Genomic DNA, 24,040 nt, shown 5'->3' with positions numbered 1-24,040 from the left:
ACCCCGGAGCTTCTCACCACCTTTTCTGGTACCATTCAAGGCCCTGAATGACAAAGCCCCCTGTGTGCTGTGCTTCCTAAGATCCCTGAGGCTCACTTCCTTGGGCATCCCTCTTCCCTGGGATTCTTGGGCAATGGCTGCAGTGTACTCACAACCAGCTTGGTCCTGTCACCATGTGGAAATCCAGGATGTTGGTCTTGTTCTTTGCCGCCCTTGTTTGCCTAGAGCGATCCTGGGACAGGGGTCCCCATTCCTACCTTGGGGATGCGGAAGCCCTGCACTTCGATGTCACGAGACGTCAGGTGTGGCAAATTCATTGGGACGATGTCCGCAAAGCGCTGCACCTCATGGACCACAGCATTGGTGTAGGGCATGCGGGCCTGGTCAGCCATCTCTGAACGCCGCGCCTGCCCGATGACTTCATCGATCTCCTGTTGCACTCGACCTGGATGGACAGCACCCCTCAGTGAAGGGGCAGCTGCCCTTGACCTTGCACTACTGGGTGAATAGGTGGGTTAATACACTATTCAGACTGAGGGCATGTGGGTCAAGCCAATGCTGGAGCCACTAGTTTCTCAGGTACGTCTATCCTTCTTCCCTCGCCCTCCCTCACAAGCCAGCCAGGCTCACGCTGCACATCCGGGTGCAGGATCATGAGCAGCAGGGCCCAGGACAGTGTGGTTGACGTGATCACCATCCCCGCCATGAACAGGTCGGACACCACTATGCGCAGGTTCCTTTCATTGAAGCTGCTCTCAGGATTCCCCTTGACCTGGGCCAGGCAGAAAGGGTGGGCTCGGGGAGAGGAAGTCCCACAATGGCCCCCCGTTGTCCCCAGACAGCCCAGGTGCTGAGTCAATTTGGTGATACACAGGACCCCACCCATCTGGCCTCACAGCTCACAGGGCCTCAGCCCACAGCCCCTGGTCCCATCTTTTGGAGCTGCCAATCACCTTCTTCATCTCAGCCAGGAAGGCATCAGTCAAATCTCGGGGTGGCTTGGCAGGATCCCAGGTTGTCTTGTGCTCAGTCAACATTGTATCCAGTGAGGCTGTGAATGAATTCAGCTTGGGGAAGGCTTTTTGAGGCAGCCCAGGGATTCGAAGGAGCATTGGGAGTGCATTCAGCACCTGGGAAAGAAACAGAAGAGGCCTAGTTGCTTTTATTTCTAATTAAGAACTTATTCTCTGCCAGAGAAACCCTGTCTTAAAAAACTCCACCATTTCTCGTGGGTGTGTGCACAGCCTGTGTGTATTATCCCATGCACTCATGTTGGTGGTCAGACAACAATGAAGACAGGAAGTTCTGTCCTTCACATGGGTGCCAGGATCCAGCTCAGGTCTCCAGCCTTGCTTGGGAAGCTCCTTCACCCACTGACCACCTATCTCTCTTGTCCCTGTTTCTGCTCAGTGTTCCCCTGGACCACTCTCAGCTCCCAGCCTTTGCCACAACAGGCTCAGGCTTTGACTGTCCCCACCATCACTGGCCTCCTCCTCAGCTGCAGCCTGTAGGCTCTCTTGTAGCCAAGGTGAAAGAAAGAAATGCTCTACCCTGCAAACCTAACAGGCTTGTGTGGTTTGCTTGTAGACAGAGGGCAGAGGCTCACACCTTTCTAGAGCCCTTGACCTTTGTCCCCTCCAGCTCTCTCAGGTTTGTCAAGGTCCAGGACTCTCTCTCTGCTTTTGCCTATCACACAAGGCCCTACCCTCATTCACCCTGAATGCTTGCTTACTTTGACAAGATTTACAGCATGGAAGTGGCCATGCCCACTGCCCTGAGCCTCATACCTCACCAATGAAGCCAGTGTCCTCTCCAAAACTTTCCTTCAGGGTTTTGAGCATCCAGTTGAAGAAAGGGTCTTCATAGTCATAGCGACGGGCATAAACGAGGGACGCGATCACATTGCTCACAGCTTTACTCAGCAGGGTGCTGGGGTTGAAGGGGTGTTCTGGGGACAGAGATGTAAGCAAGTCATGCATGCTCATAAGTCCCTGCCCACACCTCGACCCCTCAGCCATCACCCACCGGCCTCCTGGATGAAGGCGTCACAGAGGTGGCCAGCCTCCTCCGTCACCCACTGCTCCAGAGACTTCCTGCCCAGGCCGAAGTCACGCAGGGTGGACACAGAGAATCTCCGCTGCTCTCGCCACTCGGGCCCATAAGGTCCAAAAACCACACCTGTAGACACATCTGTGTGTGACCAAGGACACCTGGCCATGCTGTCTCCTCAGTTCTCAAATCACCCTGAGGTCAGTCTTAGCTACCAGATACAACCAGCTGCCACCCTGGAGGCTCCTCCCTCCATTTCCGTGAGAGTCCCTTACATTGCCTGACCACATCTCCTCCATCAGACCCTGTCTGTCTTCTGCTCACTGCTCCTCAAGCCCTAGTCTATCTGCCCTGTCCCCTCTTTAGCTCTTTGCCTTTTGATTTGGGCCCAAAGCCCATGTGATTATAGATGGGCACTAGAGGGCGGTCAGCAGTGTCCTCTCCACAGGTCACCAGCACTTCCCGCACGGCCTTCAGTCCATTGACCACAACCACGGGCTTCCAGGCCATCTGCAGGCTGAACACGTCCCCATAGCGCTGTCAAAGCTGAAACACAGGGGCAGAGTACATAGGAAGTAGAGGTCCCAGCAGAGTGGAAGATCAAAGCTCCCCACACAAATCTCTGCCTGTGTGTGTGTATGTTTTTGTATGTATGTGTATGTATATTTTTCTGGTACTCATTGAACCTTGGTCCCAACCCATGCTGGGCAACTCTATCACTGACCTACATGCCCCGTCAGTGCTATGACATCTTGTGGCCTGGGGAACCATATCTTCTAAATTCAGCTAAGGTCTCATAGTAGACGTGGACACTCAGCTGTGACCCTGTAAGGTCCTTGGACCCCTTCCTCCCCCCAACCCCCACAAGAGGAGAGTCAGGTTCCTGAGATGAGCAGCCAGGCCTGAGACCACACAGCAGCCAGAGATGATAGCAGACACAGAGCCTCCCCACTTTGTTTTCCCAATAAGCCTTCTGCCTCTTGGGGGCCATCTTCCTGTCTATCCTGTGTCTCTAGCCCCACTCTGTGTGCTTAGGGGCAGCATGGCCTCTACCGCACTCCAGCACCATCTCTCTCACCTTGGACATGGTATATGGCATGTTCTCGAAGTCCAGCTGCAGCAGGTTTCCCAGCCCAGGGAGTGGCATGGGGCCTGGAGGGTAGCGGGAGGTCCAGAACTTGGGCCGGTGCATCAGGTCCAGCAGAAGCAGGAAGATGGCCGTGAAGAGGAGCGCAGGCCACAGGTTCTCTCCAGCCAGCAGACCCATGGCCGCTCCACTGCCTTTCAGACTCTTCTGGGAACACCTGCCTCAGACACCTAGAATCAGGACAGATCCTCAGATGGATCCAACAGACAGACAAAGGACCTGGTCCCTTATAAAGGGCTTAAAGCTGCACTGTGTCCTCTGCCTTGAGCCACATAGCTGTGTTTACTCTTCAAACAGAGCCTCTACGAGGGGTGAGAAAAGTCCAGGGGAAGATAGCCTCGGGTTTGCTGCCCTTTCCTCTCTCCTCAGGTGCTTAGCCAGGGGAGTGGCACCAGTAAAGGAAGATGACTCCTGAGCCTCCTAACAAGTGCACTTGTGGGCCGGGCCCTGCTGGTCACACTGCACAGGCCTCCTTGTCACTCACTCAGGTCAGCAAAGGCTCTGACCCTGACCTCCCTGGAGACCCAGACCTCTGAAGCCCAGAGGCTCAGAAGTCCCAGTGAAATGGAGGCAGGCGCTCTCTGCTGCACCCTTCAGTGTGGCAAAGGAGGCAGGGGGTGAGTTGGAGGAGAGGAGCTGAGCCTGCAGCACGCAGCATGCATTGGTTAGGGTTGGTGAAGTTTCATCCCAAGAGGGTTACTGTGGCCCTCATGGTGTGAGGCCACATTGGGACCATGGTTAGTCATGATAGGATGTGACTTAAGCAATCACAGACCACAGAACCAGCGCTTGAAACGGCGCACGCTTGTTATTTAAAGAAATGTAAAGCGTCGAGAACCAATCCCTTATGTTAACTCCTGGAGGAGTGTTCTGTTTATTCCTGAATCGGGAACTGAGCACACTGCTGAGCTAGACCGTGACCCTGAACCAAGCTCAATTCCACCTTCCCAGGTTGCAGAAGTAGCTGCAGAGGGTGAAACTGTTCTGGGACCCGGATAGAACCTGAGACTTGCGGTGACAAAGAACATAGTCCAAGGGGCACAAGCATCAAAGGACTCAAGACAAACGGGTCTTTAGTAGTTAAAACCATCTGTGTCTCACAGGTTACCGCCTGGGCTGCTGAGACGCTTGGGTGTGGGGGATGAGGGGGGAAACCCCTGACACCCAGGCCACAGCCTGAGTGCTGTTCTGACGCCTCATTTCGGAAGGAGGGTCCTTCTCCTCCCACTTAAACTGACTTCCTCTTCCCTTAACACACACGTGTGCATGCTCTCCCGCATGCACTTAACTGAGAAAAAAAAAAAAAAGTTCTTAAAAAGGTCACTGGCAAAAGAGGGGGAGGAGAAACCAAACCAGGAGAGAGGAAAATGACAGTCCACAGGCCCGACAAGACAGGGACAACCCGAAAGAGAGAAACAAGGACACATGTGTCATGTCTGAAGCCAAACTCAGCCACAGGCTTGCGTTCATAGATGTCTCTGCCAACAGAGAAACAGCCAACAAGCACAGAAGCGGCGCCCACTGTCACTCTTCTTAGGACAAGGAGGCCACAAGCACGGTCACCCTCACTGGTGTCACTTCTATGGAAATAACCCCAGGTGACACGGGCTCCCGGGAGGCGGAGCCTGCACACCTGTCCTCATAGGAGCGTCAGCTGGCGCAATCGGACAGCAGTGCCTCAGCAAGACGCCTCGGGCGCCATCACCCAGGAGTGGTCCTCTGAGAACCCACACAGGAGGAAAAGGAGGGTCCCCGAAGAGTCCTTGGACATCCGTGCCCACAGCTCCACGGTCTACAAGTGTCCCCGCCTGGTGAGGGGACAACACGCCAAGAGCCACGTAGGGCGGTAGGTAGCAGACCCCCTTCTCCGTGGCACTGAGCTTCCAGACCCCCCTAAAATGGCCCGACGGAGGCAGACTCTGCCACATGCCATGGCTTGCCTGTGCGAGCACGGCTGTAAGAAAGAATAAGAGCCTCGTCAGTGCCGTAAGGGCGCCAGGGCGTCCATAGACAGGGGTGGCAGTAGAGACAGTGGAGATTCTGAACGTGTCTCTCAAGAGTGTGCCGCACACGCTTCTTACGGGATGACGGGAGCTGACGCACTGGATTCTAGTTCCCTCTCGGTCACTGCCATCAAACACTGCGACCAAAAGAACTTGAGGGAGCACGGGCCTTACTCGCTCTGCACTCCCATCACTGAAGGGCCAAGGCACTGCTCCCAGCTGGACCGTGAAACAGAAATCGTGGAGGAATGTGGTTCACTGGCCACTCTCAGGTTCATGCCCGGCTAGCTTTCTGAGACACCCAAGACCACCCGCCGAAGGGTTGGTGCCACCCGAGGTGGCTGCGTCCTCCGGTATCAATTAAATAGTCAAGACCATTCCCCACTGGCATGGCCACAGGCCTCTCTGATCTCGGGGATCCCTCAGATGGAGTTTTCCTCTCAGACGACTCTAGCCTGTGATAGGTCGGCAACTAAAGTCACCCAGGTCTCTCTACCCCTTGTCAACTCAGCGCATAAACACGAGTCTTTAAAGCCATAACCTTCCCTTTCCTGTTCACTAGGATCTTATGATCACATCATAATATGAACTACGGTCCACAGGCTGGAGAGGTGGCTCTGTGTCTAAGAAAGAGCAATGGCTGCAATTCCAGCAGAGCCAAGTTCAGCTCCTAGCACCCATATATGCCCGGGGCCACTCACAAGCATGTGGAACTCCAGTTTTAGGGAGTCCCTGGACTTTGGCGACATTGCATACACGAGGCACACAGACATCCGTGCGGGGAAAACATCAATACCCATAAAATCAAAATAAATATTGGAAACAAAAATTCCACAGTCTTTTTACCACAGTGCTTTAAAAGTTTCACGCTCCATTAAAAACACAAAGTCTCGTAATCCAGTGTACCATAAAAAAAAAAAAAACAACAACAAATTGTGTAATTTCTTTAAAACAAAGATTATACTTTTAATTATGTATCTGTGTGGCTGTCTGTTTGGGGTATGTGTCCATGAGTGGAGGTGCTCACGGGAGCCAGACGTGTCAGATTCCCCAATAGATGAAATTATAGGTGCTCTTTAGCCACCTGACATGGGGTTGGGACCTGAACCCAGGTCCTCTGGAAAAGCAAAACTTACTCTCTTCACCGCTGAGCCATCTCTCCAGGCCAAAGTTCTACATTTTCTTATTTCAATAGGAAAGAATCAGAGCATAAGAAAGACTAAACCAAAGCAAGCCCCAGATCCAGCGGTGGAAATACGGATTCTGTAGCTTAGTGCCTAACGTGTGACCTTACTCATGGAGTACTCTTCTGGGTCCCAAGGCTGTCCACTCCCACTTGCTCAGCCCTGCCACCCACAACACACACAGTGTCTCACAGGCTTGGGCTGGCCCCACCCACAGCTGTTCTTGTCCTTGCTGGACTCCACAGACTCTGACATCTCCAGAAGCTTGGGGTCTCCCCTGTAACTGACCCTGCTTCTTCAGCAGTGGCTTCTCCTGCCTCTCCTCAGAGACTCTGACCAAGCCACAGGGTGCCAGCCGAGCTGCTCCCATGAGCCCTTCAATCTTACATGACTAGGACCGCATGGGAACCTCTCACCTTGCCCTTGGCGTCTGTGCTGACCATAGGATTTGCTTTCCTTTGTCCTTATTTCACCTCAGCGCCTTGGAGGAATGGCTAGTGTATACATTGTTGCCACAAAGATGGCTCCTCAGGAGTTCACAGACTAGCTCCAGTTGAACACACCTCCCTCCGCCTGAGTTCCCTGTGAGCAGCAGCCTTAGCTGAGGCCTCGGGTGCTGCCGCTTTCTCTGTGGCTTCAGCTTCTCAGTTTCTCCAGGTGTCTGATCTCAGGTCCCAGGGCTGTGGAGATTTAGCTTCAGCTCCTCTGGAGTCCTGAGGTGTTGCTTTCAGGAGGTGTAGAGAGGCCAGCAGCACAGCCTAAAAATCCGAAAACCCCTTTCAGGGAACAGAGGGTGTGGCACCCAGGGGAGATGAAGAGCTGAAAAGGGGCCACCCAGGGAAAGATGCAGGGGAGGCCCAGAGGCAGAACTTGAAGCTGCCCAGCCTGGCTGCTGGAGCTGCTCAGCAGGGGCAGGGCCACTTTCCTGCAAAGTATACTGAGTTTGCGAAGTATGCAAAGTAAACGAAGGGAATCTGAGAGAGAAGGCTTTCCCTGATGTGAAAAGCCAACAATTGTGACAGACCACTTTCCTGTTGTTGTGTTTTCCCTTTTATCACACCCAATAAACTCACACAATGTTTAATGTGATCACAGAGCCCTCTACAAAGTGATTGCCTGCAAAGTGGCCAACAGAGTCTGTCACTGCACAACTTTAGTATGGAGGGAAAGGCATCATTCGTATCCACAGGTGGGAAGGAGGCTTGAGCAAGACTCTGTCAAGGAGAAAAGAAGAGAGGAGAGGAGGGGAGAGAAAGAGAGGGGAGGGGAGAGGGGGGAGGGGAAAGGAGAGGAGGAGAAGGGAAGGGAGGAGAGAGGAGGAGAAGAGAGGACAGAAGAGAGGAGAGGGAAGGAGAGGGAAGGGGAAGGGAGAGGGGAGAAGAGGGGAGGAGGAAGGGGGAGGGGAGGGAAGGAGAGAGAAGATTAAAGAAGAGAAGAGAAGGAAAGGGAAGAAAAAGAGGAGAGGGGAGGGGAGGGGAGGAGAGGGGAGGGAAAGAGGAGAAGAGAGGTGGGAATTCAGCTCACTGAGAGAGCACTTGCCTGACACATTCCCTGGGGCTCTGCTCTATGACATGGGCCTTGGTGGTCTGGAGACTGACCAAGAAATGTCTCAGACCTAAGGATGACCTGGTGGGATGCCATGTATTACCAGAATAGACTTCCTAGTATGCTCACCAAAACTTTTGAAGACTCCATGGTAATTAAGCCTCCCCCTACAGTCATTTATCAACTGCACCTGTCCCACTTGGTTCCTGGGGGCACTCTCTCCCCTGACTGGACAGCTTCCCGCAGGCAAGACTCTGGGACATCCTGCCCATCTTCTTGGACGCTGGCCTATCACCTGTCTCTACTGCTGTTTTCCCTTGTGATCCAGCAATAGAAACAGGGCTGAGCTCTGAGGACAGCAGCTTTTTCTGTGTGAGGCATATCAGCAATTCGTAGCAGGGTTTTAGGGACCTTCATCTGTCCCCAAACAGAAACTGTGCTGATCCCCAGTAGACTCCATTCACAACCCCCTCCCACCCTGGCAGTCAGAGGTGCCACCAATCAGTCACCAACCCAGTACCCACCGATGGACCTTTATGTGTGATCGGGTTAGCTGTTGTCATTCGCTGGAAGCATTCGCTCTTTCCCTTCTTTCTTAGTTTCCCTCTGTCCTCTCCTTTCTCTCACATCCCTCCAGCCTTCCTTCCTTCTCTTCCTTCTTCCCAACTCCTCCCTCTTGCCATTTTTTTTCCCTCTCCTGTTTTTCTGCTTTTCTTCTTTGCTTTGTTTTAAGTGTCTTTTATTAATCTAGGCTACTTCGGTTCTCTCCCTCTCTCTTGTCCACACTAGCTTAAAGCTCACAATCGTCCAGCCTCAGCCAGTCAATTGCACAGACTAAGGGCCTTTGCCAACACTCTGTCTCAGCACACTTGGTTATGTTTTCTCTCAAGCTACACGGTCCCCCTGGGAAAGGATGAGACACTTGGCGAGGGGTAAGCATTGACAGCTGGCTGAGAGCCCAACACAGAGGAAGAATCTGGGCTTTTCCGAGTGACCCAGACCCATCGCTGTCCACGCCAGCCCCGCTAGAGTGAGGATCACTGTTCTAGAAACCATCTGCGCAAGTTTGTGAGTCAAATGACTTCACCATTAGCTTCTTATACTACTCCTAACCTAAAAACCTCAGAGCCTCTGAGCTGACAGCCTATGGCTGTCTGCAGCCAACATACATTCCATTCCCATTTCATGGAAACGCCTTTGTTTGTGGGCAAAGATCCAAACAGGCAAAACACTTCCTTTGTTGAATTGCATTCAAAATCACTGAGTAGCAATCACAGTGCCATGGGAGAGCTCAGTCTCCCTCCCCGTTCCGTCTCCACCCCTCCTCAGTTGTTTCCAGACAGCTGCATTATTTGGCAGCCCTGAGAAAGTCACTTAGGAACTCTGGCTGCTCCCATAGCTGGGAGAACCACGTCCATGTTGCTGTCTGCCTGGATGACAAGGGGACATGGCGAGGAGGTACAGGGCACGCACACACTGCACACAGATCTCATTCTGTCCACAAATGGTCAGGCTGTGGTTCTTAATTCTCTTCCCCCTGAAATAACAATAGATTAGAATTCTCCTGAAACCTGAATCAAGGTGACCCTGTATTCTAGTCTATCTGTGTCACCCACCCTGGCCTCTTTCTCTTTGAAGAAAAAGTTCAAACACAGGGACGAGATCTGGACTCAGAGGAGATTAACATGTCTGGAACACATCACTTGACACACACAAAAACGGTGTTGGCCAAAGACTCATGATGCCTCGTTTTAGTAGCAATGCCTGCTGCTGCACCACCCAATGGACACAGCAAACGGGAGGCTCATAGCACTCACAAACCAGAAACCCCAAGAGGGTGGCAAGAAATGTGTTTGGGAAGACGATCCAAAATTGCCAAAATTCAGCACCACTGCCCTCGCCAGAAACGTCGGAATGTGGTTGACCTGTTTGCCATGTTGCCTGGTTTGCCGTTGCTGTCTCTATGTCTGGAGCCCGGGGAAATGAATGCAGGGCACACACCAAGCGCAGGTCACAGGTGTGGCCAGCGAGGCTCTGGGAAGACGCCTGCCTTGCCAGCCAGCTTCAAAGTGGCAGAGTGGACCTCAAGTGTGAGCCATCCGGCCTGAATCTGGGCAGCGCGGTCCCTGGACCCGAGCTTCAACACCAGGGTGTTGCTGATGAGATTCAGAACAGGACAGGCAATGGCATGACCCAGGGCTGGGCTGTGAGTGTCTTCCCTGAGTGAGCAGCCCTGCTGGAGGAGAGGGGAGCCAGGCGCCCCTGCTGCTGGGCAGCACTGCATTCCACAGCCCCTCCCCTCTGAGAGAGAGAGACTGCATCTGGAGAACTCTGACAGGGCAGAGGAGGGACAGAAGCCTGGGCGCTGTCCTAGAATCAGGAACCCTTCCTTCTTGACAGTACTTCCAAGCACCTTTGTGGGACACAAGAGACTTCCCAGCAGAGCCTCTTCTCCTCTCTTAGTAGGACCACAGTCTTGCACTGAGAGTCTCACAGCCTGTCGGGACACAGGCAGCAGCATAAACTGCTCAAAATGCCGAGTGGCACATCCCGAACTCTATCTTCTATGAATCAAAGGACGACCCTGCCCTTCGAACAGCATTCCTGACAGAGCAGACAAACTTCACAGGGTATGTCTCTTCTCTCACGTCAGACAGCTGAACAGGAGGAGGGGTCGGTGGCTTGCAGCTGAGCAAAAATGTGCTTGCAACCCAACAATCTCAAAGCCATGACCTCTAATTCATCACCAGCAGGAACTGGCCAATGTGCCCCAGAGCTTAGAAATCACACGTGGAAGCAGCAGGTTCCCACCGGACCAGCCAATGGTATAAAGGCCTAACAAAGAGCACGCAAGCTGGGACCCGCTCCCGTCCCTGCCAGCATGGTCCGCTCAGGCTTTTGGAAACGGTTCATTTTTCCCTCTCCTGAAACGTTTGGCTCCATAACAATTATCCCAACACGTTTTGTTCTTTGCGGTGTTTGCACACTCCCTCTGTGTCTGACTTAGGCTCAAGCTAACTGGTAGACAGCAGCTTTGATGTCCTCCTCAGGGACCCAGTGCCCCTCTCACAGATCCCTGCAGGAAGAGCCTCCAACCCCCTCACAGCTTCAGAGCGGGAAGGCAGAACAGCTTTCAGAACTCCAGGCTACACAGGCATGGTAGCTTACTGTCATCCCCGCAGCTGGGAGGATGAGGCAGGAGGATTGCAGGAGTTTGAGGCCAGCCTGGGCTCCAGTATGAAATCTGTCTCAAAAACACAAAACACACAACTGGCAAGAAAGCCAAACCTCTAGGACTTCTGCTACTCGACACGGGCAAGGGTTGTAGGAGTCTCGCTGATACGGTCCATGCTTGGCTGTCTCAGAGGGGAGGCTCCAGTGTCTGCTGCTGCCCAGACACACACAGGCACAGGCGGGCTGCTGGGGCGGAGACGACAAGCATGGAGGACAAGCTGTCACCAGGATATTCTAGTTGGTGGTCTGTGGGCGTTGACTGCAAAGCTCCTTGCATGTTCAGTGTAGGACTTCTTTTTCCCCTTCCTGCCTTCCTTTTTAAAATTTATTTTTATCTTTTTCTTTTCTTGTTTCTTTTGAGACATAGTCTCACTATGTCACTCTGACTGTCATGGAACCCACAGAGTTCCTCCTGCCCCTGCCACCCCGGTGCTGGGATTTTATGCCCTGCTTAGGGTCGACTTTGTGTCCTTTTGTTTTTCCTACTTAAATGGGGTGAGTCCTCTAAGATAGCCAGACCCTGACAGCAACATCCCAACTCCAGAGAGCGCAAGCAGGGCTGGTTCTGGCCTGGGTCCATCCACCAGCCCCATCCTTCCTCCCACCCTCAGTGAGCCCGAAAGGGTAAGAAGCAGGGTCCGCAGAGAGAGGTCTGGATTGCTTAGGTACTGCCAGTACCCACAAGGCCCAGAATACACTCCAAAGGGCAAGTTATGCAAAGGGCCAAGGTCAGGTTCCACCCTGCTCTCTGGGGGACAATGGTCCTCAACCCTTAACTCTGGCTGCAGGCCATCTCTTAAGGCTTCCGGGGTGAGCACAAGCAACCTGCCCTCCAAGACACTCAAGGCAGTTCTGGCATTTTAGCCTCAGCCTGGGACAGTGAAAACAGCTTACTCCATCCTCCCTCAGGCTACAAGACGCTCTGGGCCCCCCTCTGCCCACTCCAATGGGGGAGAAGCACTCTGCCCAGAAGGAAAGACTGCCAAGCTCTGGCGGCACCAAGGTTACCCTGCTCAGGGGCTGGGCTGGGAGCCCACCTAGCACCCTTTCAGCAACGAATAGGCAGACTTGCAACCCCTCCCCCCCCACCTTTACCGATGCCGATGTGATGCGTTCTGAAGCCCAGCAGAGGAAACAAGAGGTGTCCGGAGCTCCACGGGGATAGGAGTTGAAGGAGCTCAGAGGAAGAGCTGAGGAGGAACCACTCTGAGGAGGAGGGGGAGCTGTGAGGAGCCTCAACTCTGAAGGAGGGCACTTTGTGAGGAGGAGAAAGAGGAGGAAGGGGAGGAGAGGGAGGAGGAGCAACTCTGAGGAGGCGGATCCAGTAGTGTTGGGGACACTCTTAGAAGGAGGGGGAGGTATCAGACAGGCGCTTTTCCTGGAGCACATCCTCAAAGAAACATGGGATCTCTGAGCAAGAGGCCTCAGCCTGATAGGAACTGGGTCAGAGCCTTGAAATCTCTCCAAGCCCATTGAGACTTAAATTTAATTGTGCTCCCAGAGGGGTCAGAGCTTACAGTGGGCCACAGATGATTCTTGGAGACACTGAAGACAGGGGGAACTGCAGTGAGCATTTAAAAAGCAGTATAGAAAAGCATCCATCCTTTACAAACAAGGGAACCATGATGAAATAAAGAATTAACTTCCTATCAGAGACCATGGAGAGTGGAAGACAACAGGATAAGACACGCATATCCTGAAGAATGTCATCCAGATTTTCCTTGTCAAGAAAAAGAAAATTATCCTTCAGGAATTACGTAGAAATTAGAACATTTCCAGATAAAAAGTTGAAGGAAATCATTAGCAGAGGACTTGCCTTACAAGGCGCAGTAGAGGGGGTTCTCCAGGCTGAAATGAAATGGTACAAGCCAGTTACCTCAAAACCACGGAAAGAGCACAGGGCAGGTAACAACACAGTGAGTTAAAGTGTCGGCATGCTTCAGGGTTGTGACCCCTCTGCTTTTGCCCGGATGCCTGAGCACATCAGTGCACAGACACCAATTACAAACCTGTGTTCATGAGGAGAAAATGTGTAATGTGCCAACAGTGGCAATAATAGTCTAGCGGGGAAGGGAAGGAGAGGAAATGCTCTCTCTGTGAGAGAGAGTTGTTGTTCACATGAGAATTTTGTGGGTGTGAGGCCTTGGGGACACCTGGGAGCTCCCTGCCAGCGATTCTGGAGTGTGCAGTGTGGCAGAGGCAGCTGGGAGGACCCGGGCTCAGCATGGAGGAAGATGAGGACTGAATCCCAGGAGCTGTCCTCTGACCTCTGCATGGGTTATGCTCATGTCCCCAACATGTACACACCCCTAATAATGAGCATTAAAGGATGCTGACTTAGTCCCCAAGGTAAATAATGAGAAACATTTAGAAAATGGACAAAAATGAAAAGAGAAGCAAAGAAGAACACTGAGAATATCAAAAAGTGTGGAAAAGGCAAACATGGAGGGATTATGGTGAAGATCAAAGGAATGCAGAAATTGAAACAAGTTCAATGGAAAAGGCAAGTGTCTTTGCTTGCTTTCTCTTGCTGTGGTGCAAATACCTGAACCAAAAGTGACTCTTGGGAGGAAAGGGTTGATTCCAGCTTACACTTCCAGGTCATGGTTCATCTTTGAGGACAGCCAGGGCAGAAGCTGAGGCCGGAACCATAAAGGATGCTGCTGGCTGGCTGCTCCCAGGCTTACGTGTAGCTAGCTTTCTTCTACATCGGGAGCCCCTGCCCAGGGAATGGCACCACCTAGAGTTGACTGGGCCTTCATATGCCAACTAACAATTAAGACAGGGCTGGCGAGATGGCTCAGAGGGTAAGAACACTGGCTGTTTCTTCCTAATGGCCCTGAGTTCAATTCCTATCAATCATATAGTGGCTCACAACCATCTATAATGAGATCTGGTGCCCTCTTCTGGCCTGCAGGCACACATGCAGTCAGAAGACTGTATAAATATTAAAGAAGATCTTTTAAAAAAGCAACTCCAAATGGGACTGGAGAGATAGCCCACTGGTTAGGAGCACTGGCTGATCTTCTAGAGGACCCAGGTTCAATTCCCAGCACCCACAGAGAAGCTCACACCTGTCTGTAACCCCAGTTCTAGGAAACCTGGCACCTGGCAGATATAAATGCAGGCAAACCAGCAATGCACATAAAAATAAATAAATCTTTAAAAATTGAAATAAAGATAACCCCCCCCCCCAAAATGCCCACAGGTCAATACGGTCCAGACTTCTCTCAACTGAGACTCCCCACTCAGGTGACCCTAGACTGTCACATTGACAGCTAAAGCTAAGAGAGCAAGTTTTCCTGTCAGTAAATAATTGAAGTGCAACTTTTATTGAGAGCAGTGACGACAAGTTGGTTAAGAAATGAGATTCAAAAAAAAAAAGAAGAAATGAGATCCCTGTGCATGATGGTTTCAAGAGGTCATCAACTAAAATGAAATTTAAAAGTTGAAATTAAGTCTGGAAAGATGGCTCAGAGGCTAAGAGCACTGGCTGCTCTTCCAGAGGTCCTGAGTTCAATTCCCAGAAACCACATGGTGGTTCACAACATCTATAGTGAGATCTGGCGCCCTCTTCTGGCCTGCAGATGTACATGCAGACAGAACACTGTATACATAATAAATCAGTCAATGAATTCTTTTTTTAAGTTGAAACTAGAAAGATAGGAAAAGATATCAATGTAGAAGGTAACCAAGTTGAGGTGGCTGTGTTGCAGTCTGCGTAGATGACTAAAAGCTTAGGCCAGGAAGAAACTATGAAAATTACAAACGCACTCTCTCAGCACATAAAGACGATGTTAGTCAAGGACAGACGGTATAGACCCTCCCATCACAGTCAGCTCAGGTCCTGCAAATGCCCGCAGGGTTTGCACAGAAACGCGATGTGAAGATCACGCGGTTCTCACACCTACTGCATCCTCAAGTGACACCTGCCTGTGTGTGGGAACAGGAGACACCAAACTAGAGGGGGCAAAAGGGAAAGGTCCGAAGGAAGAAAGAGCAGCACAGCAGCCGCTGAGGGCTTGATACCTCTCAGCAGTGGGTAGGAAAACCACCCAGAGGCTCCTCAAGGAAATTCTGGGTTCGAACCAGTTAGTGCAGGACTGAGAGTCAACTGGACCTGGTACACCCAGCAGGACTCAACAGCCTCAGTGTGGGCACAATTCCAAGAGCACGGGGTCGGTCTCCTGGATGGACACGTGCTCCACCAAAGCCACTTTCAATGCCATTTAAAAGCTGGAGTCTTCTGCTGAGCATGGTGGCACAGGCTTGAGAGCCCAGCAGCAGGAAGGCTGCAGCAGGAGGATTGCTGCAAGTCTGGGGCATCCAAGGCCAGCCTGGGCTACATAGTGAGACCCTGTGTCAAACATTTTTTTCTTTTGTTTCATATTAATTACAGTTTATTCACTTTGTATCCCAGCTGTCGCCACCTCCCTCATCAAACATTTTTTTAAAAGTTCACAACCAGGATCTTTCCTGCCTCTGCAGAATTTGGGTATAAATGTACAGTTCAGGACAAGCTTGTGAAAATGAGCAACAACATTCTCAAACAACCAGAGGGTCAATATGCAAATGAAATCAGGTCACAATCTGAGGTGAATGAAAACAACACAATTTGCAAAAGCAAACACACCCTTCCCCCCAAACACACACACACACACACACACACTAAAGGTTGGAGTGTGGCTCAGAGGTAGAGCACATGCCTAGGAAGCAATAGACCCTGGTTCAAACCTTAGCACAGCAAAAAATAAAGAATTAAAGTTAGAGGAGAACTGGGTGGAGACTAGGGAGGAAGAGAGAGAGGAAGGAGGGAAGGATGGAGGGAGGTAAGTAAGAGAAAAGGAGAAAGGGAAGAAGAGAGAAGGGAGGGAGGGAGCTCCCTGGCCAACAGTGATGGAGAGGAGGCTACCAAGTAGAGACAGAGCTCCTGTAAAGCACTTGTTCAGTGTGTTTGAGCCAGGGTTCAAAGGCGTCACCTCTATGTATTAGGATTTCCATTCCTCCCAGGCAAGTAGAGCACACCTTCTCTCGTCACTCAGGGCTGTGGGTCTTTAACGCTGGACGGTCAGAGGACCGTGGCTGGAGCCATGGTATGTCCAAGAGGACCACAGGTAAGGTAGAGGAAGGCCTCTATCTATGAGCAAATGTATGCGTGAATGCCCATAAATATACGTATACACACATATGCACGCACACACATACACACACACACATAAGCACGCAGGCACACAGAAAGTTAAGGATGCTCAAGGAGGTAACTGTAAACACAGGCCACAGCAGCATCATCCATTCAGGCTGGAGCAGGAAACACAAGTGTCCACTGACAGATGAGTGGATTAAAAGACAACAAAATCAAGAAGCAAAACAGAACATGAGCTGTATTCTAAGATCCCCAGGGGATGCCCAAACAGCTCCTAGAGACAACCATAAAACATAGGATTTTATTTCTCATTTTTGTTTTGTTTTCCGACAGCTTTCAGGAACTTTATTTTCCTTCCACCTTTTCCCCCTTTGCCCAGGTATCTGCAAAGCTCAGGAACACTCTGTGGTGGCCCCAACCCACTCGGTGGCCTATGCTGTGGGAACAGCTTACCAGACCTCAGCGGCTGGCTGAGCACTCCAGTCTTCACTAGGGAACTGCTGGATGGGCACAGAGGGCACCTGAACATCCTCAGGCCAGGCTGCCACCTCAGGCTGAGCGGCAGTGAACTCAGTAGCTGGCGCAGTCCATTCGCCCTGGAATTCCTCGTTGGTCAAGGCCTTCTCAGCAGCAGCCTGCTCCTCCTACTCAATCACCTCCTTGTCTCTGTAGAAGTAAAGATCAGGCATAACCTCCCTCGGGGGCTCATGGGAGATAGTGCCACGCATGCACAGTACTTCCCGGCCAGCATCCACCACATCAGACCCCCTGAGTGAGCTCCCTTCTTGTTGCACAGGATGGCAATGTCCACATAGCAGAGGGGAATCTGTTGCACAGAGCAATGGTGGTCAGGTTGACCTAGGAGGCCTCGGTGAGGGGCTGGTGGTCAGCCCTGGGATCAGTCAGCACCAGAAGCCATGGTTCCCTGAAGGCCACTTGGATCCAGTTAGTGCAGGTCCTGGGTGTGAATCGGCCAGCAATTGGAGTGGCTCCAGTGGCAGCCGCAAAGTTCAGCAGAGTTCGCTGGCCAGTGTTCCTGGAGGAGATGACACTGACATCAGCAGGGTCCTCAATGGCAACAAGAGCCTGAGCAGCAAGCCAACAGTGTCTCCCAGGTCCTCTTCAGTTTCTGATGTAGATACCATCACTCTTCCTTTTGTAGATGTATTGCTCCATCTGACAGTCAAGGTTGGTGCCACCTAAGTGGGTTCCTGTGGCGAGGAATTTGAGGACATCCTCCTCCTTCATCTGCAGGACATCAAGGGCTCTGGACATTGGTAAGTTTTCCCTTTAAGTTACGCTGGGAATCAAAAACAATGCCATTTAGACCGGTCCCTGGGCAGCTCGGGGGGGAAAAAAAAGCTTATTCCTCGTGTATCTTAGTTTAATCTGTGTGTGACCGCCAGACGTGTGTGGGAGCCTGGTGCCCCTGAGGCCAGAAAAGGATGTTGGATACACTGGCACTGGGGTCTTGTGCCCATGAACCTCCAGTGCAGGTGTAGGAGATGGAACTTGGGCTCCCCGGATGATCAGTAATGGCGATCATCTGAGCCATCTCCCCAGGCCCTAGTGTGTAAAGATGTATACATACCTGAGGTGTTCGTTGTAAGTCAGGCAAGGTAAGAGATTAATAACTAATGACAACTGTCACAAACAAAAGACCCATGGAAGTTCTTCAGATGTGGAATCTTTCTCTCAGCTTTCTCACCGTGCCCTCATAATCCTACGTGACAAGCCTCGGGGTGACACAAGACCTGCAGACGAGCTGGACCAAGGAGAAGGAGCACTGTGCGCACTGTGACACAGCGTGAGGACAGCGTCACCTTCCGCCCTGAACACGAGGACTGAGACACTACAGAGGCAGGTCCAGTAACACAGACTCCTCCATGTCCCTAGTAGCATGAACAAGTGGCCCAAGGACACCCCTCGTGTCCCCAGCATGAGTGGGACGGGGAAGAAGACTGGAGCTTTAGTGAGACTCCCTCAAACAGTGCACAGTTGAAGATCTGCAAATGGCTCCTTTCTGGAATTTTCCGTGGACTGCTTTGGACCGTGGTGATCACTGTAATTGAAACCAGGGAAAGACAAGCGAGCTCTGGCTGAGCAGGGTTCATTCGCACAGTTGGGCTTTAAAGAGCCAGTGTGATGCCTGCTGGACGGGAAGGAGGCTTGACGACTTAAGTCAGTCACAGAGAGACCGTGCGTGAGCGCACTCTGTCAGCTCACAGAAACTGAGGCGGAATGATGGGCGCCAGCGTTGTGCAGAGGAGAGCGAGGACAGCTGCTGTCGTGGGGTGCAGGGCTTCATGTCAGCAGATGAAGGGGTCTGGGGAGGGGCTGCAGGGGGGGCGCACACTGGGAATGACTTGCACCACTGAGCTGAGTGCTGCAAATGGAGAGGTCCTCCTGGGGGAGGCGCCCTGGAGTGTGCTGGCTGAGTGCATAAAGGCCTTGTGATCAGTTCCCAGCACCAAGAGAAATAAAACTGTCAGGCTGGTAAATATTCGTAAAAGTTTTTATTTCCTCAGATTTAGGGGGTGGGAGGGGGTGAGATGAGAGTCAAAACCAAGTTTTAGTAATACACGGCTTGGGGTGAGCCCAGAGTAGGTCTATCCCTAGACCTAGGCCTGGAAGCTTCTAGCCTTTGTACAGTCTAATTTTCTGCAAGCCCAGACCTTGAAGGCTTCAGCTTCCAGGCTCTGCCTGCCAACCTAGGCCTAGAGCGTTATAGCCTCGGAGACTTACTGCTGAATTAACTCGCCCTTTCTAGTTCTTTCTGAACTCTGGCTGGTGGTTCAACTCAGCTGTTTTGGCTCTAAACTCCTCTCCAAGCTGACTGACTCAAACTGGCTTCTTGGTTCCTGACTGAATTGCTCTGTTTGGAAAAACTGCCTCTGAACTTCACAAGCCGATGCATGGACTCAACCACACTCAGCTGAACTGCACAGAACTGTGTTGTACCGATGACACCGGAAGTTCTACAACCCTGAACTCTACTGTACCCCTGTACAGCACACCCCTCCACTGTACTGCCCGTTCTAAATGCCTAACGTTCTCTCTGCGCTGCTCTTAAGCTCTCCGTTTGTCCGTCTGTCTCTCTGTCTGTCTGTTGGGCATATCCTCTTTCTACTCATCCAGCCAAATCAGGGTCTGATGCAACCCTTTCTGCCCTCCAATTACAGGTCAATGTTTGGGATTAAAGGCCTGTACTGAAGGTATGTCTGTATTCCAGCCAGAGCGATTAAAGTTGAGTACTAAGGGCGTGTTTGTATTCAGCCGGATCCCACAGACCTAGGTCTTTGGATATGATCCCTTGCCAGAAAAGACATGTTCCTGGATTAAAATTCCTCTACAAATGTTAGTGAGGCCTACCCAAAATGGAACTGAAATCTGCTCTGACAAGCATGTGGATTTGCTTTGTATGGTGAGGAGCAAGTCAGGGCAGTAGAGTGACCTCAGCTTGGGGAGTTCTGTCCTGCACATTCCAGGTCAAGTGCTTGAATCCCATCAGGCCGTGGGAGACCTTGCCTGAGAGGCTGGAACATGCCAATAGCAGCGTCTCTGCTCTGCTGGGATGAGGCCATGTGGAACCTTTGATACCACAACAGGGGTTAGGCAGGTGGCTCTGTATGTGTGAGTCTGACTTGGAGGGTGTGGAGACTGGGGTCAGCTGTGTGGGTGCCCCGTGTCTATGGGACCCACCAAACCCCTGGAGAGTGAGGCTCGGTGACCTTCCCTGTGAGCAATGTCCTCAACCTGAGTCACTTGACACATCTGGCAGACAGCTGGGCCTGTGCCAGCCTCCCTGAGCTCTGCTGTCAATTTGGCTGCTGCAGCTCTTCTTCTCTGTCGTTTCTCTGCAGTCAGCACTGTGAGGACAACAGCCTTCCCTGCTCTGGGAGCCTTTCCAGGCTCTCATGGCGCCTTAGTCTTGGGGACCACTCTGCCTGTGTGGTCCAGACAGGAGTAGCAGTGTCTTTTAGCATAAGCCTGTTACATGTGTCCCTGAAACCCATAGAGTCCTGGCCTCTGCCTGCAGTTTGTCACCACTGATGGGTCTTTATGGGAGGCTGTGGTCGGCCATCACTCAACATCAGTGTGCCTCTTCATTCTCTTCCTTCCTCCTCCCTCCATTCCTCTTTCCCTTTCTGTCCTTCTTCCTTGTGAATTGTCTTCCTTCTCCTCGTCCTCTAAAGCTCTGCTTTAGTTTTTCCAGGTAGAGTCTCCTTGCTTGTATAGTCCAGGCTGACATAGGTCCTGCTGTCTATCCCAGGATAACTTCACATCCATGGTGCTCCTTTTTAAGCTTCCACATTCTGAAACTGCAGTGTCGTGCCAATGCTCCAAGCTCAGCACCCTCTTTTCTCCCAGCATTTAGGCTGTTTCTTGGGAGGGTCGGGTACGAATGAGGAGGCAGGCAGTAAAGATTTGTTGGAGACAGCTGTGTGAGGATGCAGCAGAGACAGGGATTGAGGAAACAGCAGGAAACAGCGGCAGCCACAAGACTGGTGCATTGTGTGTAGCTCAGCCTGTGCTGCAGAGCAGACTGGAACTAGTGCCCATCATAACACAGAGCTGGTGGGGAGGGGAGGAAGCGGGCAACTGGAACAGCAAAGATGCATGGTCACTGGGCTGGGGCTGTCCATCAGGCACCGAGAAGCTAAAGTGCTGCAGGAGGCAGGTGAAGAACAAGAAGAGCTCCATGGGAACGAAATTGATAAAGGGCAGCCTTGGCCTTAAGAAAGGTGTTGGTCCCTCCTGGTAACCAAATACATGACAACCTCAGAAGGGCCTGTAGGAACCCTGGCTTGCCAGTCGATGAGTGGGAATTGATTTCCCAGGTCCTGTGACTTCAACCCAACCCAGCACCAAACCCTTACCTGCAAGAATGAGGATGGGCGGCAGTGTGCTATGTACAGGAATCTAGAAGGGAAGCACTACTGAATGAGACTGTGAGTTCTCTGGCCTCATTGTGGCTTGGGCTGTTCATCCTCATTTTTCCAGGCCCTAAGGCCTACTCCACCATGATATAAGCAGGCAAAATCTATGGAGGAACACATCTCAGCTGAAATAGGGCTCAGGCCAGACTCTCTGATGCCTGCCAGGCGTGACTGCACGCCTCAACCTATTCCTTCCAAACTTGCCAGACTTGCAGTGTGGTGCAAACAAGGAATGCCCGCATCCCTCCTTTCTTTCCATAACTCTATCTGGCTAAGAGGGCATGCCCAGTCAGAGAGGAAGCAGCAGATTCTGACCTTGGCTGGGCAGCCACAGTTGCTCATTTCATGTCCTCCAACACTCCTCCAAAGCCTCCTTGCTCTGGACTCCAGATCACATGACTAAGTTTGGACTAATGTCTCCCAGCCAGTCTGCTCTTCTGGAACACAGAGAGCACGTATACACACACATCCAGCTCCCACGACTTGACCTCCCATGCTGCTCTCTCTCTTTCATATCTGCTTCCTTCCTGACTTGGATCTGACTGTGAATTTCAGAAATTACACCACAAGAGTCAGGGGCTGGGGGAGAGAGAACACAGTTTTCTCTGCTTCTTAGGTCCAAGCAGGACTCTCTTGTCACTTAGGGAAGGTCACAGGGCCACATAAATTTACCTTTCTTTCTGGCAGCATTGACCAAACACCATTTTCAGTCTCGGAAGAAGAGAGGGTCAACAGTCAGTGGAACACATAGGTCTGAAAGCCTAGTGTTTCATCTGGTGTCTGGCAGGGAAAGCCACAGATTGCAGGGGACATAAGGCAAGATTCTCTATGCAGAGACCAGGCAGGCATGGTTTACAAAACACAGCTGCAGACAAATTTATCAGGAGCTTGGACATGCTTAGGAATTTCTCCATGGGTCTGTCCCACCATCAGAAAACAAAATAAAACAAAGAAACAAACAAAAAACCAAACACAAAACTAGTTTCAATCACCCAGTGCTGAGGAGGTAGATCCTAATAAATTAAGATGGGGAGGGGGGAAGATTATAATTATTTTGTTTAATTTTTGAGACAAGGTTTCTCTGTGTAGCCTTGGCTGTCCCGGAACTCAATCCGACTCAAGGAGCTCTGCCTGCCTCAGCCTCCAGAGTGCTGGGACTAAAGGAGTATGTCACCACACCTGGCAGGGGTGGGTTGTAATTGTTAGGTCTCAAACAGAGGACAAATGAATGGCTTAGATGCCATTATCTTTTCCTTCTGGCTTGTGTACTACTGGGCCTCCTATCCTAAACTTCTCCAGCAGGGGCTGGGCTGCCCTTTCCTATATAATCCAGCCATTTGGCTGCACTGGTCTTTTTTTATCCTTTATCCTCCTGCCCTTTTGGTCTCCTGTCCCTTCCCTCTGAGACCCTCCCAACTCTCCTCACCTGGCCCAGCTCAGGGTCCACTCTAGACTCTCCCAGATGCCCCTGCCTCTACCTATACTCTCCCTCATATCTACAATAAACCTCCTCCTATTACCTAAGAGCTGTCATATCCTTCTTTTACGTATTTATTTTCCATTCAGCAATAAATTTTTAAAAAGCACAGGCCTATTAAACATATGGTATAAAATGTCCTTGGGAACAGGTATAACAGTAAATAAAAATGGTTAAAATTACCAACTAGGGGCTGGAGAGATGGCTCAGAGGTTAAGAGCACTGGTTGTTTTTCCAAAGGTCCTGAGTTCAATTCCCGGCAACCACATGGTGGCTCACAACCATCTCTAGTGAGATCTGGTGCCCTCCTGTAGCATGTAGGTGTACATGCAGGCAGAGTACTATATAAATAATAAATAAATAAATCTTTAAAAAAAACCCAAAAAACTACCTACCAAAAGCCAGGCAGTGGTGGCGTATGCCTTTGATCCTAGCCCTTCGGAGGAAGAGGCAGCTAGAGCTCTGTGAGTTTGAGGCCAGCCTGGTCCAGGACAGCCAAGGCTACACAGAGACACCCTGTCTCAAAAAAAAAAAAAAAAAAAAAAACCAACCAAGAGTTTAGCATGTTTCCAGTTTTACGTAGCCGTTAAAAATAATGTGGGTGTAGGTACACACCTTTAATCTCAGCACTCAGGAGAAAGAGGAAGATGTGTCTTTATGAGGTGAAGGTAAGCCTGAACTACATAGCAAGTTCCAGGCTAGCCAAGGCTACAAAGCTACATAGTGAGACCCTGTCCCCAAAATAAAAATAAAAATAAAAATAAAAACAACTTATCATCCTCATTATCTTCATCATGATTAAAGGCACAGTGAGGGTGATTTTCTGACCTCCTTAAGGGGGGCTTTTGTCTGAAACCCCACATTCGCGTCACTAGATGCCACTGTAAAGTCTAGGTCTCCGATGCTAGATGGACCCAGGGTCAGCTGCCCGTATTCCAGAGATGACTTCAGATCCTCTCTGTAAACCTTCAGCCCCACCTCGGCTCCAGGTTTTCCGTGTCGCGAGAACACCATCAGCGAGCATCTTCCTTCACTTTCCCACAGGCCCGCTCCTCTTCAGGTGGCGGAAGTGACCCCTCGAAGGCTCCTGCACCCCATTCTCTCTGGCCTTCTCTTCTCCCCCTTGCGTATTGCTGTATTGTTTCCCCCTCTCTCCTGGCTCATTTCCATCACCACTGAAACAACCACAAATCCCTCCCGTGAAAAAAAAGTCTTCTCTTGAACCCAAGAGCCTTTTCAGTTAGTTCCCTTAACGTCCTGCCCTACACAGCAAAAAGCTCAAGCCAGGGGCGCTTTTGTGATCGGTCAGAGACTTCCA

General features: G+C 51.3%; 1 protein-coding gene and 1 long non-coding RNA gene across 2 annotated transcripts; both read right to left on the bottom strand.

Moving 5' to 3' along the window:
* Positions 1 to 257: 257 nt before the first annotated feature.
* LOC129673339 (cytochrome P450 2D26-like) lies at positions 258 to 12,438 on the bottom strand (the record flags this gene model as incomplete). Its single annotated transcript, XM_055603093.1, is given in 8 exon segments — positions 258 to 445; positions 631 to 772; positions 954 to 1,130; positions 1,788 to 1,948; positions 2,026 to 2,178; positions 2,424 to 2,595; positions 3,128 to 3,366; positions 12,258 to 12,438. Coding segments are annotated over 6 exon segments (957 nt in total), but the record flags the coding sequence as incomplete, so codon positions are not given.
* Positions 12,439 to 18,806: 6,368 nt separating this feature from the next.
* On the bottom strand, positions 18,807 to 23,974 carry LOC129673296 (uncharacterized). The gene is made up of 2 exons (XR_008719641.1): positions 23,551 to 23,974; positions 18,807 to 22,025 (listed from the first exon to the last, which is right to left on the bottom strand). It is a non-coding gene; the product is annotated as an uncharacterized LOC129673296 (long non-coding RNA).
* Between the last annotated feature and the right edge of the window lie 66 nt (positions 23,975 to 24,040).

Source organism: Psammomys obesus, unplaced genomic scaffold (genome assembly GCF_907164565.1).
Source record: "Psammomys obesus unplaced genomic scaffold, mPsaObe1.curated_primary_1811, whole genome shotgun sequence".
Classification (NCBI taxonomy): Eukaryota; Metazoa; Chordata; class Mammalia; order Rodentia; family Muridae; genus Psammomys; species Psammomys obesus.
This window is presented reverse-complemented; position numbering and strand designations above follow the sequence as displayed.